The sequence below is a fragment of the Centruroides sculpturatus genome, unplaced genomic scaffold, assembly GCF_000671375.1.
Source record: "Centruroides sculpturatus isolate CEXI.00-Female unplaced genomic scaffold, Cexi_2.0 scaffold187, whole genome shotgun sequence".
In the NCBI taxonomy this organism is placed as follows: Eukaryota; Metazoa; Arthropoda; class Arachnida; order Scorpiones; family Buthidae; genus Centruroides; species Centruroides sculpturatus.
In genome coordinates this window covers 577,322-592,423 of record NW_019385662.1, presented here as the reverse complement: position 1 = coordinate 592,423, position 15,102 = coordinate 577,322, and the positions used below count along the sequence as shown (strand labels likewise).

The window sequence follows — 15,102 nt, the reverse complement described above, 5'->3', positions numbered from 1 at the left end:
TTTTTACCAACTCCAAAGTCCTGGTCTTGAAAACAAGGAATGTAATTTTGGTCAACATATGATGAAGTTGCATGGGATGATGGATAAATATCGTTCATCATTAGTTTATTTTATTTTATATTTGCATAATAGTCTAAAAATCATAAATTCTCTGTTGTTTGTTGATAATGGAATTTCAGGCTCCCTTGGAGATTAGGAAAGAAGCAAATTAGATAAAAGGGAGATTGCATCCCCAAATTCCCAATGTATGGGCACCTCTGGCTACAAATTGTGGCCATTAACAGTCACTAAGTAATATTTCAATGTAATTTTAGTGAAAATGTTTTTCAAATAAAGCACATTTCTATGCCAACAAATTTTATTGTCAGTTATAAACAACAACCCTTATTAGCCCCTTATTAGCCATTAATAATAAATTTGTTAAAAAATGCTTACTACATACAGATATACATTTTTTTTAAATTTCTATACTGATTAAATAATTTCTATGCAATTTACTAAAAAATAATTTTTGTGAATTACATCATATTTAACCTATTTAAAAAATCATTGCTAAAATACAAAACTTTATTTTATCTCTAATTTTCAACATAAATTTTAGTTTATAAAATAAAGAATAATTTAATACACTTTTAGAAATAAATAAATTAATGAATTACTTTAATAAACCAATAACAGATAAATGTAGTTTCTGGTTGCTTGAGAATTACTATTAAAGACAGGTTTAACTAATATTATATGCCATACTATATGATACAATAAACTCTGTATTGACTTGATATTAATTTAATATTAAAATACAGTAATTAAAAGCAAATTAAGACAAACCTGGATTGAGTGAGAATAAAAATTTGAACAACAGATCCCAACTGACCAGTATGTTTATACATGATAAACTAGTGAGAGTAGGAGACAAACATGAGGTGTGTGAAGTGAAGGCTTACTCCCAGTGTGGCATTCCAAGTTTAAACTTACATATTTGCTATAAATTTATTTTTAATTTTTATTTAAAGTATTATTTCTTTGATTTTTTTACTGGTTTCTCAAGTTCTGGTTACATAGCATCTACTGTATATGTACTTTTATAAAATTCACGTAAATGACAATAATTATATTACATATACAGTAGATTCCCCTATAAAATGGGTTCATATAATACGGTGAAAAAATTGCGATCATATTTGTATAAACAGGCTAAAAGAGACTTGTATAATACGGTAAAACGTCATCGCCGACAGGATTGGTCAAATCTAGACCAATAGTGGATATTGCATAAACCGTTGAGTTTAAACAAGCAGCAGACCTAGTAAAACCCATTTATTATTTAACAGCCATAAAGACTATATTTATATTAATGATGTCTCCAAAGTTCAGCGAATTTTTCGCAGAAAAATAACTTATCAGGAAACACGTGCCCGCCGTTCGATGCACCCTCCACGACAAAAACAAGCTTAAGCAATGGCGTCGTCGAACAGTGCACACTTGGTAAGTAATCCTACAATTTTTTGTTTATAGCATAGTCTATGTGGATTATTCCCAAAAAATTATATGTGTTTTGGAAATGTTGAGCCAAATTAGTCTAGAATCGATTAATTTTATGGAAGAAAACCTTTCAAACAGCCGTAGTCCCTAAACTGCACACATGCCGAGCTGTGATTAGCTCATGTATTTAAGTGATCGTAAAACATGGAATTTATATAAAACGGAACATACCTACTGTATTATAGGGGGTCTACTGTATATTTATTTATTTAAATTTATCAATCAAGTTTAATTTAATGAAATATGGTCAATTGCAAGAATATCTGTGTTAAGACAGTTCAATGATTGTTAATGCTTTGATGTTGTAAACTAAACTGGATCATTATATGTGATAAATTAGCGTAGATTCAAAATTCTATTTTGTAAACCCCTTGTAACAACAATGTATTCTTTAATGCAATAAAATGTATCTAATAATAATAAATGTTTTAAAAAATATCAGTTATATTTTACTAGACTGAATATAAAGATTTAGAATCATATCTTTACTGTTAACTAATTATAGTAGTGTGTCGATTATCCAAAAGTCAATCATCCAAAACGTCAATCATCCGAAAGAATTCAAGTCGGCAAATTTAAATTTTCGCCAGTGCTGTGGTGCTGGAATCTTTGGCTATGTCTTGGGCTACTCAAATATTTTACGTTTTTGATACTAAATTAACTTCTGAAGTATAATTTTTTATTGTTTTTATATTTTTCAATGTATTTATTTTGTTCGTACAAAATAAAAAAATAATTTTTAATGATACAATAGTCTTCGTTAGGCTTAACATCGATGAAAATTCAACACGAAGCGACACGCAATGGAGAAAAATGTCAAGATGGGATAAATTAATATATTTTTTTGTACATAATCAGTTATCCGAAACATCGATCTTCTGAACAACCCCAGTCCCCAATTGATTCGGATAATTGACGCTCTACTGTAATTGAAACTCTTTAAAAATTACTATTATAATTAATGATGCATTTTTAGAAAAGGCCTAAGTGTTCATATAAAAATCTTTTATTCAATAAAATTAGTACAGTATCATATTTCTTAACATATTCTAAGATACCCTATAAACTGACACACTGTATATTCAGCACTTCTAATTGTGGTGCATTATCTTGCACACTTACCAAAAATTCCACATCTCAAAATTAATACAGTATTTTTTCACATTTTACTAGAAAACAGATCTACAATAAGTAGCATAAAACCATAATATTAAACTAGAAATGAAGTAAACATATTACAGGTATCCCTTGCTAAACACAAGTTTTGATTAACACACAAAATTAATTCTGGAAATCCCTTTTTATATGCGACAAAAGTTTTAATTAACATGACTTTAAACAGCTGCTTTTACTTAACATAAACATGTTTTTCTCTGCAAATAAAGTGTTAGTAAATTTGCTATTTTTGTTTATTAATATAAAAATATTTGTTATTAACCAAAAATTTATTCTAGCAGGTGGTGATAGTCAAATCGAGTATCAAAGTCCCTCTGTATTTGATTAATGTGATTTTGATATTAATTAACTGCATTAATCAAGAAATATCTGTATATTTTTTCTCTGTATACTATAATCTATCATGAATCATTTTCACTCATTTATTTAAATATTCATTCATTACAAAAACTAAATTGAATTTATTTATAATACAGAAAATATATTCTTTTAATATCATTTACCATTCACTTTTAACAGTCAAAATTATTTAATTATAATTCCAGACTTTTTTCTCTTACAACAGATGAGTAATTAATACCATCTACATTTATTTACATTTTAAAAAAGTTTTGCATTATAAGCTAAAGATTGTATAATTTACAATATAGTAATTTTGAAACTTAATTATCTAATACAAATGTAGAATAATTTTACTATAAAAATTTTAAACTAGAAATTAAGGTGTAACTTACCAAATATTTCACCTTTACTGGCATATTCAGTGACTAGATATATCATACGTTCAGTTTCCATTACCTGCAAAAGTTTATAAAGTACTGTAATTAATAAAATTATAATTTACACCCAAAAAAATAAACAAAACAACCAAACATTAGTTTAGATTTGTAAGTTTTTTAATTTCAAGTTTAGTTTTATCAATTCATTATTTTATCAAAAAAGTTTTATATAATTTTTTACACTTGATAAGCTTATTTATTATATTGATTAGTAAAAAAAATTTTTTTCATAAAACAATCAATCTGGAAGTTCAAAATTTCACTTACTTATTTTATTTCATTTAAAATATATTACAGTTGACCCTCCTATAACACAGTACATACGTTCTGGTTTTTATGAATCCATTTTCTACGAGTCCAGCCAATCACAGCCCAGCATATATGCAGTTTACGGACTACGGCTGTTTGAAAAGTTTCTTCCATAAAATTAATCGATTCTAGACTAATTCGACTCAACATTTCCAAAATACGTATAATTTTTTGGGAATAATCCATATAAACTATGCTATAAACAAAAAATTGTAGGATTACTTACTGAGTGTGCACCGTTCGACTATGCCATTGCTTAAGCTTGTTTTTGTTGTGAGCTTGTCATCGAATGGCGCTCATGTGCTTCCTGATAAATTATTTTTTTTTTGCAAAAAATTCACTGAACTTTGGAGACATCATTAATATAAATATAATTTTTATGGATGTTAAATAATAAATGGTTTTTAGTAGGTCAGCTGCTCGTTTAAACTCAATGGTTTGTGCAATATCCGCTATTGGTCTATTCGACCAATCCTGTCGCAACACGAGTCGGCGATGACATTTTACCGAATTATAGGAGATTTTTTTAGCATGTTTGTATGAATACTGTTGCAATTTTTTCGCCATGATATAGGAATCCAAACTATAGGAACCCGTGTTATAGGGGAGTCGACTGTATTTTAATATTTTAAAGTATTAATTTAGTAGTTTATTATTAAATATTGTATCAATTCTAAAAGTATTTATAACTATTAGCATATAACAATTTTTTTCTCATTTTCCTCATTTTCTCCTCACATAAGTGAGGATATACAGAAGAAAATGAAACTGGATAATGTATGTGAAATATATTAATAAAAAAAAAAATAGTTTGGTCATATTAAAAAGATAGAGCAAGGATACTACAAATAATCATGGAAAAAGACAAAGAAAAGCCAAGGAGGAGTTGGAGGAAGAGAATGATCTAGAGAGAAAAAATAAAATAAAAGGTAGTAGAGTGCAAAAAGATAAAAGATGGAAAAATAGATCTGAAACGGAGAGGCTTTACTTAGTTAACCACCAGTAGAATGCTAGTAACTAAAAAAATTAAAAGAAGGTAGGTTAAATTAGCACATAATAATAAAATTAAATAATCAATTTATCGTAAACTAAATGATATACAGCTTCATATTTATTACTTGTAAGAGATTCTAGTTTTGTAAACTTAAATTTGTATAATATTACATTCATATTAAAGCATCTTCAACTATAGTCTCTAATATATTATAGCAATTCTAAAACAGGCACTGCCAACACTGTTATTAACTAAAAATTATTCTCATAAAAAAAAATAATTTCTAGTTAAAACTTGTATTTCTGGTATGATTTTAAGCTTTGTTATTTATGAATGTAATAAGATTTAGAATTCTCAAAAATATTTAAAAATTAAATAAAAATTTTTAAGTATGCCATTATAAATAGTATACAAACTGGAATAGTTAAATTTAATATATATGTATTTAGTATTTCTTTACTTTTACATCAGTAAAATAACTTAGTTTTATTAATAACTGGTAAGCTGATCCACTTAAATTTGTATAAATATTTTTGTACAAATTTAAGTGGATCAGCTTAATCTTAAAAACCTTAAAATCAGCTGAAATCTTAAAAAGTCAGAATATATATAATATAATATAAAGTGCAACATTTTTATAAATAGAATTCCTTATTTCTAAAATTTAAATGATCTTTTATAAATTAAATTCACTATAATTCTATTCTATAGTTTTAAAAAATTCATTAAGTCTTGAATAACAAACATTTTTCATAAGAAAACATTTGTTATTCAAGACTTAATTGTACCAAATAAGCTGGATCTTCCAAGATTTATGATTTTGGAAGATCCAGCTCATTTAGCATTAAGAAAACCCGAGGAAAAATCCAGAAGGGGTTATGAAAACATTTGTTATTCAAGACTTAAATCATACTTTGCACCAGTTATTGGTTGTAAAGAGTCTTATTTTATATTTATCCTGGTGTGGGATGCAGATATGTATTCTTAAGAGATCACAGGCAGTGTGTGTCAATTTAGGAATCCATATTTGAGAGGTCAAATATAATTTATATGTAAATTTAATAGGGAAATGTGTGCACCTGTTCAATTACATAAACATCAGAACACTGATTTTAGACATTTTTTCTTTTATTTATATTTAGGTAAATAAAATACAGTAAAAAAAAGTATAAAAAAAAATAAAGGCTTTATATTTGAATCACCTGTAGCCTACCATATGGGTATTGAAGTTTGAATGTATAATCTTAATATTATAATGTAAAAATGGCACCAGACTGCCTTAAATGCATTTTAAATCTACAATAATTTTTCACTTCAAATTGTTTCAAGGAGCACTTGATACAATTTGATATACTGTTCATTATTAAATGCATATGTGTAAAAACTTATAAATTTACTTATTTTGTATTATAATAAAATAACAATATATACCATATGTGTATTTTTATGAAGCATTAAAAGTATTGGATCATAAATATATAATCAATCAATAATAAATATATCAATAATCATAAATAACATATTAGAAGCAGACTTATATCAATTTCTATAACACACATTGCCAAATTATATATACTAGTGATGTAATTAAATCTAATTCAAAATAGTAACTCTCAATCACTACAACTGTTAATAAAATAGAAAGTATTAAAAAAATATCCAAAAACTGCTCAAAATTCAAAATTATATTAAAAGAAGTATTCCTTTTTGGAGTGAAACCTTTAAATATATACAAACCAAATGCTTGAAAGGCTTTTCGGCTTATCTTCAGAAACATAAATTATTCCAACAAATGAAAAACATTAAATGTTAAACATTCTAATGTTAAACTTGGAATGTTTAATGTTTGTTTTTGAAATAATTTAGGTGTTTGAAAATGAGCCAGCAACATTCAAAATTGTTAGTGCTGTAAGTATTTAAAGCTCTCACTCTAATGAAGCATAATTTTCTTATAATAATTCAAAATAATTATTTAAAATAATTATTTTGAAATCTGAAGACAAGAAATAAACAAACTTTAAAACATTAATCCATTAAAAAATTTACTTTGACTTCTTAATAAGTTATTTTTATTACAGTGATTTTGATTATACAAACGTATAAGCTATATTTGATATCAATAAATAAAATAAAGATAAGATTTATAAGGAAACAATAATCTTATAAAGATTTTAACAATTTTTGTATAAAAAAGAAAATTTTAAAATATACATTTAAAAAAAAAGCAAGAGAAAGGTAATATATTTTCCTTACAATTTTTTTCCACATGTAATAGAAGATTGCTTTTAGCCATAGAATTTAAAAATAAAATCATCAGGAAGAAAAAATAAAAATATCTAGTTTCAATAACTAGAAAGTTTTCTTATATGAAAATCATTTTTCTTACATAAAAGCTTCTCTAGTTGCAGAAATTCTAAAATTGCAGAAACTGTTATAAAAGTTTTTCTTATCCATATACAAATTCAGATAAATTTTATCATTAACTTTAAACGTGAATTAAGCATTCACTATGATTATATAATTCTATACAATTTTTTCATATAATACAAATTATTTTTTTTATAAATAAACACTTTAATTATATATTTATAACTTATATATGTATATATATAATTAGAAGTGTTCATCTATCACTAATTTGTTATAGAAAGTAACTCAAAATGCTCCCAAAAATTAATAAATCAATTTGAAAAGATTTCTATATTCACTTACAAACAGGTATAAATCATACAAATTTATGAGTAATTTGCTTATCAGTAAATATAGTCATACATGTTATACCTGATCTTGTTCAAAAATACCAACTAAGTTAAATAACAAAATTTGTTATTAATAAATGAGAACATTTTGAATGAGAACTTTTTCCTTTAGAATTTTAGATTTACTGTCTATTGGCTAAATACTTGCTATAATTGAGCTGATTATTAAATAACACTACTCTACAAATTAAAAAAAATTTTTCGGAACAGAAACAGCAATAAGTGAATTTTATTCTTTTTTTGTTCACTGAATCTGAAAATGAAGCAAATTTTTCTCCATCACCCACCACATTTTTGTTATATACCATTAAAAAATTGATGAAAAATGTGAATTTCCCACAGTGACCAAGTTTATTGGTACAGTAGAACCTCCATTATCCGGATTTTCGATTATCCGGATTGTTCAAAATAAACAAAAATTGTACGAATTTGCTGATTTGCACTTGGCGAATTACGATACTGTTTATGTACGTGATGGAATGCATAACTTTTTTTGTTTCAACAACGTCTCACCCAGCACAGTGGTCGTAAACTCTTAAATATATTTTACGTAGTAATAAAAATATAACTTGACATACGTATTTATAAATAATTTATATTCAAATTACATCATTTCTATGACCAAGGGCGGCGTAAGGCATGGACGACGTGGGCCACCGCCTATGCCTCGCGGTCCGAAGGGCCTCGCGCCTCGAAGGTTTATGCATTACTTAAAAGCCGCGAACGCGACGAAAAAATTTTACTCGTCATAAAACGATAAATAGTTTGTCAAATTTTTATTCATAAAAATGCAGTTTCAACTGCTTTTTATTTTATAAAATCCGTCTTCTTGCGCCACCAGAGGGCCTTTTAAACAATAGGTAGTCTGTTAGCGTTGGTCAGTAGTAGTCCAAATTCAATACGAACGTTTGTTTCTTGAAAATTTGATCACGATTTAAATACAGTATTTACTTTTAATATTACCGATATGTCATCGAAAAGAAAACGTGTTGTATTATCATTAAAAGACAAGTTAAAGTATTTGTTTCGATTATCCGGATTTTTCCTTATCCGGACTACCTTCATCCCCAATTAGTCCGGATAATCGAGGTTCTACTGTATATTAAATTTCATACAATGCTAAATAAATTTCCAATACTCATATTTTATTTTGCTGATTACAATAAAAAACTGTTGTATAACATGACTAAAACAGGCATAAAAAGTACCTGAAAGTTTTTTTATAACTGGAGTCGGATAATCACTTGTTCCTTCGGTGTAGGGTAGGGATCTTCTCTTTGCAGAAACCAGCAGTAGTCACTCATCATCGATTTATCCCATCTCCCTTGGTAATGCTGCTCAATTTGCAATATGTCCTAGTGAAACCATTCACCTTGCTCATCACTCACTGCACCCAAATTTGGTGGGAAAAAGTCCAAATGAGAATGCAAGAAATGAATTTTTAAGGACATCCGGCAGCCTAAATTTTTATAGTTCAGCAGGAGATTTTTTACTAAAACATCACTATTTTGTACTTTGTTATTTCCAAGAAAACCATGGACTACATCCTTAAATGATTTCCATGCCTTTAGCTCTACTTTATTCAACTTCATGTCAAAATTTCCATTCTGAGGTTCAACGAATATTCCTTCCTTTAATTTAGCTTCACTTAACCTAGGAAACACTTGGCTTACATGCTTCAATCCTGGTCCTTCTTCATTCAGTGCTTTAACAAAATTTTTTATCAACCCCAATTTTATATGTAAAGGGGCAAAATTACTTGCTGAGGGTTGACTAATGGAACATACTTAATATTGTTTTCCCCAGGAGTGAAAGTGTCTCTTTTTGGCCAATCTTTAACCACATAATGTTCACTAGTTGCATGATTGTACCACAGACTTAAAAAGCAGGAGTATTTTGTAAAGCCACCTTGCAGTCTGAGAAGAAGACCAATAACTTTTAGGTTGCCACAGATACGCCATAAGTGAGCACTATAATTTTTAAAATTAATGACATATTTTCATATGTTTCTTTCAAACCATCAGCATGCACTACTGGTATAGAAGGATTCTTGTTTGAATTATGCAGTAGCACTGCTTTTAAGCTTGTTTTTGATGAATCTATAAATAACCGCCAATCATCAGCTTTATAAGGAATATTCAACTCAGACATCAAACCATTTATATCACAACAGGAACACAACTGATCTGCCATAGTGAAATATTTCATTAAATCCTTATTTCTGTGTCTGAAAAATGAAACTTTGGTATCCTTATGCAATAAATTCCACTGATTTAAGTATGAACCTAACACTTCTGCTTGCTTGTGTCAATTGTAAAAATGTTGACTTTTGAAACTGAAATTTTAAATTTAAGAATTTTTTTGACAAAATCTTTACTTTAAATAAAAAATTTATTTACGACTGAAAAATTAAATAAAAAACACGTTAAAATGTTTACCACCACAAGAGGAACAAGTCAATGTTTGCCATTTTTACATGAACTGGGATTGAACATCTGACTGCCCTTAAAGTCAAATAACTAAATAACGTGACGTGATAGAGCATTTCTGATCACACTTTCCGTTTCAGCATGAAAAATACATTATAAAAAAATCACTGACATATCTGTTCTGAAAATCATGTAGACTAGTGTAATCAAATTATGTAATCTGTCCTAAAGATAGAACATAATGATGGAATATTTGTATAAGATTAATAAATTAAATTAATTTATTTATAATATTCTTGAAGAAAAGAGTGACTTGGAGTGGGATTCAATCTGCAACTTCTGCTTACTATAAAGATATCATCAGTTTTGTTACCCAGATTACCATCCAATATTCACTTTCCAGATTACATTAAAGTACATGTTATAACCATTTAGGTCAATTCAGTCTTGAAAAACCTAATACTAATTTTGCACATTCTGTAATTATCATTTGAAATGATCATTGCAACAAGAAGATAAATAGTTTAAACAAAAAATTTTATATGCAGTAGAACTACCCAATCTCAATTAACCAAAATTGCATTATCTAAGGCAAAACTGTAAATGAATACACCACTATTCTTATATTGTAATTTATAAAAGAAAATTTAAAATGATAATACATATTTCAAAATGATTCATTTACTTTTTATCATTTAACTTAATTGATAAATCATTCATATTGAAATATAACTACAGTAATTATTCTTAGAACTATTTGAAATATATTAGCTGTATAATAAATGACATGAAAATTGCTGTTATTTGAAGTAAAGGCTTTAAAGGGCTACAGAGAAATTTTTTGTATCTGTTAGGCCAGTGTTTCTCAACCTCTAATGAATCGTAGCCCCCTTCAACGTAGCATCGCCCCCTTCAATAAAACCATTACGTAGTATTGCCCCCTTCACTTCAAAATTCCGATGCCGAGGGCCAAGGCTAACGCCAAATTCGTACTGCATTGAATAGACTAGTGACTAGTATAATGTTATTTGTTTAATTATTGTACATTATAATAAATAAAATATCTAATTATTCTTAATATAATGTTTTACTAAATTGCCCAGAAAATTGTTTTTCGCCCCCAAAATATAAGTTGTTACTAATCACCTCCTCAACATGGAAAAACGCCCACATGGGCAATATCGCCCCGTTGAGAAACAATGTGTTAGGCTCAAAGACCAAAATCACTTATTCAGTGAAAAAAACGACCACAACGCGTTGTGGTCATTTCAAAATGGCCACGAAGAGAAATTCATGTCATGGCAGTTGTAAAAATGGCCACAACGTGTTGTGGCTAACTCAAAATGACCACAAAGTGAAATTCGCATTGTGGCTTTCATGATATTTGACCACTACGCATTGTGGTGATAAAGAAAAGCCATAACACGATCCGAATGTTAGTTGATGCAACCATGATATGAAGGATAGGTTGTAACTTGTCAATGGGCGCATTGCAAACACTTGCAGAGTTTGTATTGTGTTCATTCTTGACCAGTGCTGCCATTTATAGGGTAATTACCCTTTTCTAGAGTAATTTCAATCTCTCAGAGTAATGTTTCAGGTAGTCTTATATTTAAGGTAAATCTAGGGTAAAACTACCCTGTGTTCTGATGCTATTACTCATCGCTCCACAAGTTTCGTTGGAAAAAGTTTTAGCCTAAAATCATTTTGTTTTTCCTTATAACTGGAGGGTTTTAGGATAGAACAACAGAAGCTAAAGAAATAATGCAGATTGATGCTAGGTACAGTACATGGGTGTACACTGTACAGTGATACTTTGGTTTTCGTCTATAATCCGTCCAAAAACAATCAGCGAAATCCGAAACCAATGATAACCGAAGTCAATGAAAACAGAGGTATTACTGTATATTACACTTGAACAAGATTTCGCTTTTCTCAACCTTCATGCCATTGAACCATTGGCACTCTCCATATCAGATGTAAATTAATACCTCTGATAAAGCCTAAAAATCTTAAGACATTTTAGTTATTAAAATTTTCAAAAACAGTAAGAATTGTTCTGATTATTATTTCACAATAATAGTACAGGGATCTGCATCATAGAATTGTTTGTCTTATTTTTTTATTCGACCTTGAGCTCGGAAAGTTTTCTCAATTTAGGGTAATTTTCTGCAGTTGAAATTGGTTCGATTGTTTTAGTTAGGGTGCCTAATGTTGACAGGGGACGTGCAGCTCCCAGAAATGTTTTAGCTGTTGTTATGAGCATTAATCCATCAGGTCTCTATCAGTTAGGAAACAAGGAAAGTCTTCTTAATCAACTTTATGCTCGTAATGAATTTACAATTTCTACAGTAACTTTATTAACATTCAGAACGTACCCTCAACTTTATTAACACTTCGCTCAGCATCCATGTTAACATCTGGAAGTAAGCAAGGGTTTATAATGTGTCACTGTAAAAGTTACTGTATTGATAAAAATGCAAATGCCGCTCAAAGAACATAAAATGCATGAATAATTAAATGTTGTTGTAAAGTAACCAAGTTAAATTTCTGTATATGGTGAATAATTTTGTTACCTACATATATAAGATGATTGAAGATAAATAAATCATAATGAAAAAAAAAGTTTTATTTTCTTATCATCACTCATTATTAGTTAACATCCAGAATGTGTGGTGGTTTTTAACCATAATAAATCTGTCGCACAGTGGTTTTTAACTTTACCAGCTGATTTTTATTTTATCGTGTATAGTATATCAAGCACCTACAATTATATGTAATTAGACCTTTAGCACTTTTTAGCAAAACAAAAGAAACAAATGTGTATTTTTCTCCATATATTTTATTTCTTTGAAATTTTCTTAAGTATGAAAATTAAATTTCTAGAAAAACTTGTAGAACTAATGTTCAGCATTAAAAATTGTAAATAAAAATGTTTCGAGCCTATAATCCATATTTTAAAGTTACAAACCACTGTGCGTCGTATGATCCTGTATCATGGTTGCATCAGCTAACGTTCAGAACATGTTATGGCTTTTCTTAATCACCACAATGCATAGTGGTCAAATATCATGAAAGCCACAATGCGAATTTCGCTTCATGGTCGTTTTTTTCACTCAGTAAGTGATTTCAGTCTTTGAGCTAACATATCCATAACTTTTTAATCCAAACTGTCTTTGGTTGTCCATTTTATTTGAGTTTTCAGTTATCCAAGATACGTTCAGCATGTAATACCTCAGATAATCAGGGCTCTATTGTATAATAAATAACCCAAACTTTCATTATATAAATTGTATTTTTAATAGACAATAATTTAAATTAAATTATATAATGGACGTTTCAGACATATATTGAAAAAGATCAAATTAGATCTGTAGCATCAAGTTAATTTGTAATTGATTTCAAAAATCAGCTTTAAAGAGAACTTGATAACATTTGACAATTTCATTAATGTTTTACTTTGATGCACTGTACTAAGAATTTCCTCTTTAATATATCTTCTCAGATATGTGATAGATATTAAATTATTGGAGAACTGAATTTCCTTGAAGCCAAAATTTAAAATTTAATTTGACAGAGAGAAAATCATTATAAATTAGATTAAAATATCTAAACATAGCTTTTGTTTATTAAGAGTAATGATATTTTTTAAATTAATAGAAAGTTTTTGCAATAAGCTTTTATTTTTCTACTACTGATGTTTTCATATGTAAACAAACATTAGCCCCAAGTATACATTTAAATAAGCCAAACAATGCCAAATTTTTAAGACTATATTAATTATAATTTTTAAAAATTACAATTTGGAACCAAAGATAGACATTGCTACTATTATATTATCAATTATAAAAATAATTTAAATAATTAATTAATTAATTTTGAAGACCTGAAAGAGGAGCTTAAACTAGAGCATAATTCAAACCATATAACTTCAGCATATCATCAGATACATTACCAATTATATGATTTTCTTTTGTAAGTACATATTATAAAGAATTTCGGCCAAGTGAAAGTGGAAAAACAGCATACTAAAATTTTAGTTATTAAAAGAAACCAATACTGTACAGCATTATATTTAAAATATGTTTTTGTTTTATTGTACTGTAGTGTTTTATTTCTACTAACAAATATAGTTTCATTGTATAGCATTTTTATTACCCAACAAAATATCAGTCAATGATCATACTTGGTCATTGATTCATTTCTTTAACAAGTCAAAACAATAAGCAAATATAAAATACTAGTTGTTCTTTCAACCTCTAAAGGCCAAAGACAATAAGTTACAAAAATTCTAAATGAATGAAAATTTATTTTAAATCACAGTGGATATAATAAATTTCTAAAGAGTTAGCCAAAGGTAACCAAAAATTACCTTTAGTTTGTTTTGAACTGCAACCAAATTTTTATAATTGCAATATTTGAACACTGTATACGACTGAACTTGCAATAGTTTAAAATAATTTACTAGAGCTTAAAAATTTTATAATAAAATTATATATAAAAATTAATTGCCTGAAGAATTGATATAGTCTCTTCCCTTTGGATTCATCTCTGTCAAACTGCAATTAATTATTTGCTATGATTAACAATATCAACATTATTCACAGAGAAAAAAAAAAATTTCTTTTACAAAGTTATCTCCTATTTAAATTTAAGAAAATAAATTTTTACATTTGATATACTTTTAAAAAATGCTGTACTGTAAAATTTCATGTCTTCAGGTCAAGTAAAAGCATTCTGAAAGGTGTGACAGATAAATGATGTACTACAAGTATATATTTCCTAACATTCAATTTTATTTATTTATAAAAAAAATTTATATTCTTGAAAAATATATAACTAATAATTTATATAATTTTGAGTTGGCTGACAATATTTACATTTTTTTAATAAAATACAAAAATATAGACGACATTTTGTATCTCATATATTTTTGTATTTTATTAATAATTTATATTTTTATGAATTGCATTTACAGGATCAAAAAGTAAGATAAGGTTCAGGCTAGTCTCAGATTTAGGATACCCCAGCGAAAGTCAAAAACATATGAACAAAATCAATAGAATACACAAAAATAAATATTTTATCAAAAAAAAAAAAAAAAATTTAAAAAT

At 27.7% G+C, this 15,102-nt stretch overlaps 1 protein-coding gene across 4 annotated transcripts in view; it reads right to left on the bottom strand.

Moving 5' to 3' along the window:
- The window catches only part of LOC111640982 (serine/threonine-protein kinase SIK3-like), a 143,355-nt gene that overhangs the window by 43,091 nt on the left and 85,162 nt on the right, over positions 1 to 15,102 (bottom strand). For all 4 annotated transcript variants that reach the window (XM_023387080.1, XM_023387077.1, XM_023387078.1 and 1 more), the window contains exon 3: positions 3,453 to 3,516. In XM_023387080.1, the coding sequence (XP_023242848.1) occupies positions 3,453 to 3,516 (64 nt within the window). The remainder of the gene's footprint in view (positions 1 to 3,452; positions 3,517 to 15,102) is intronic.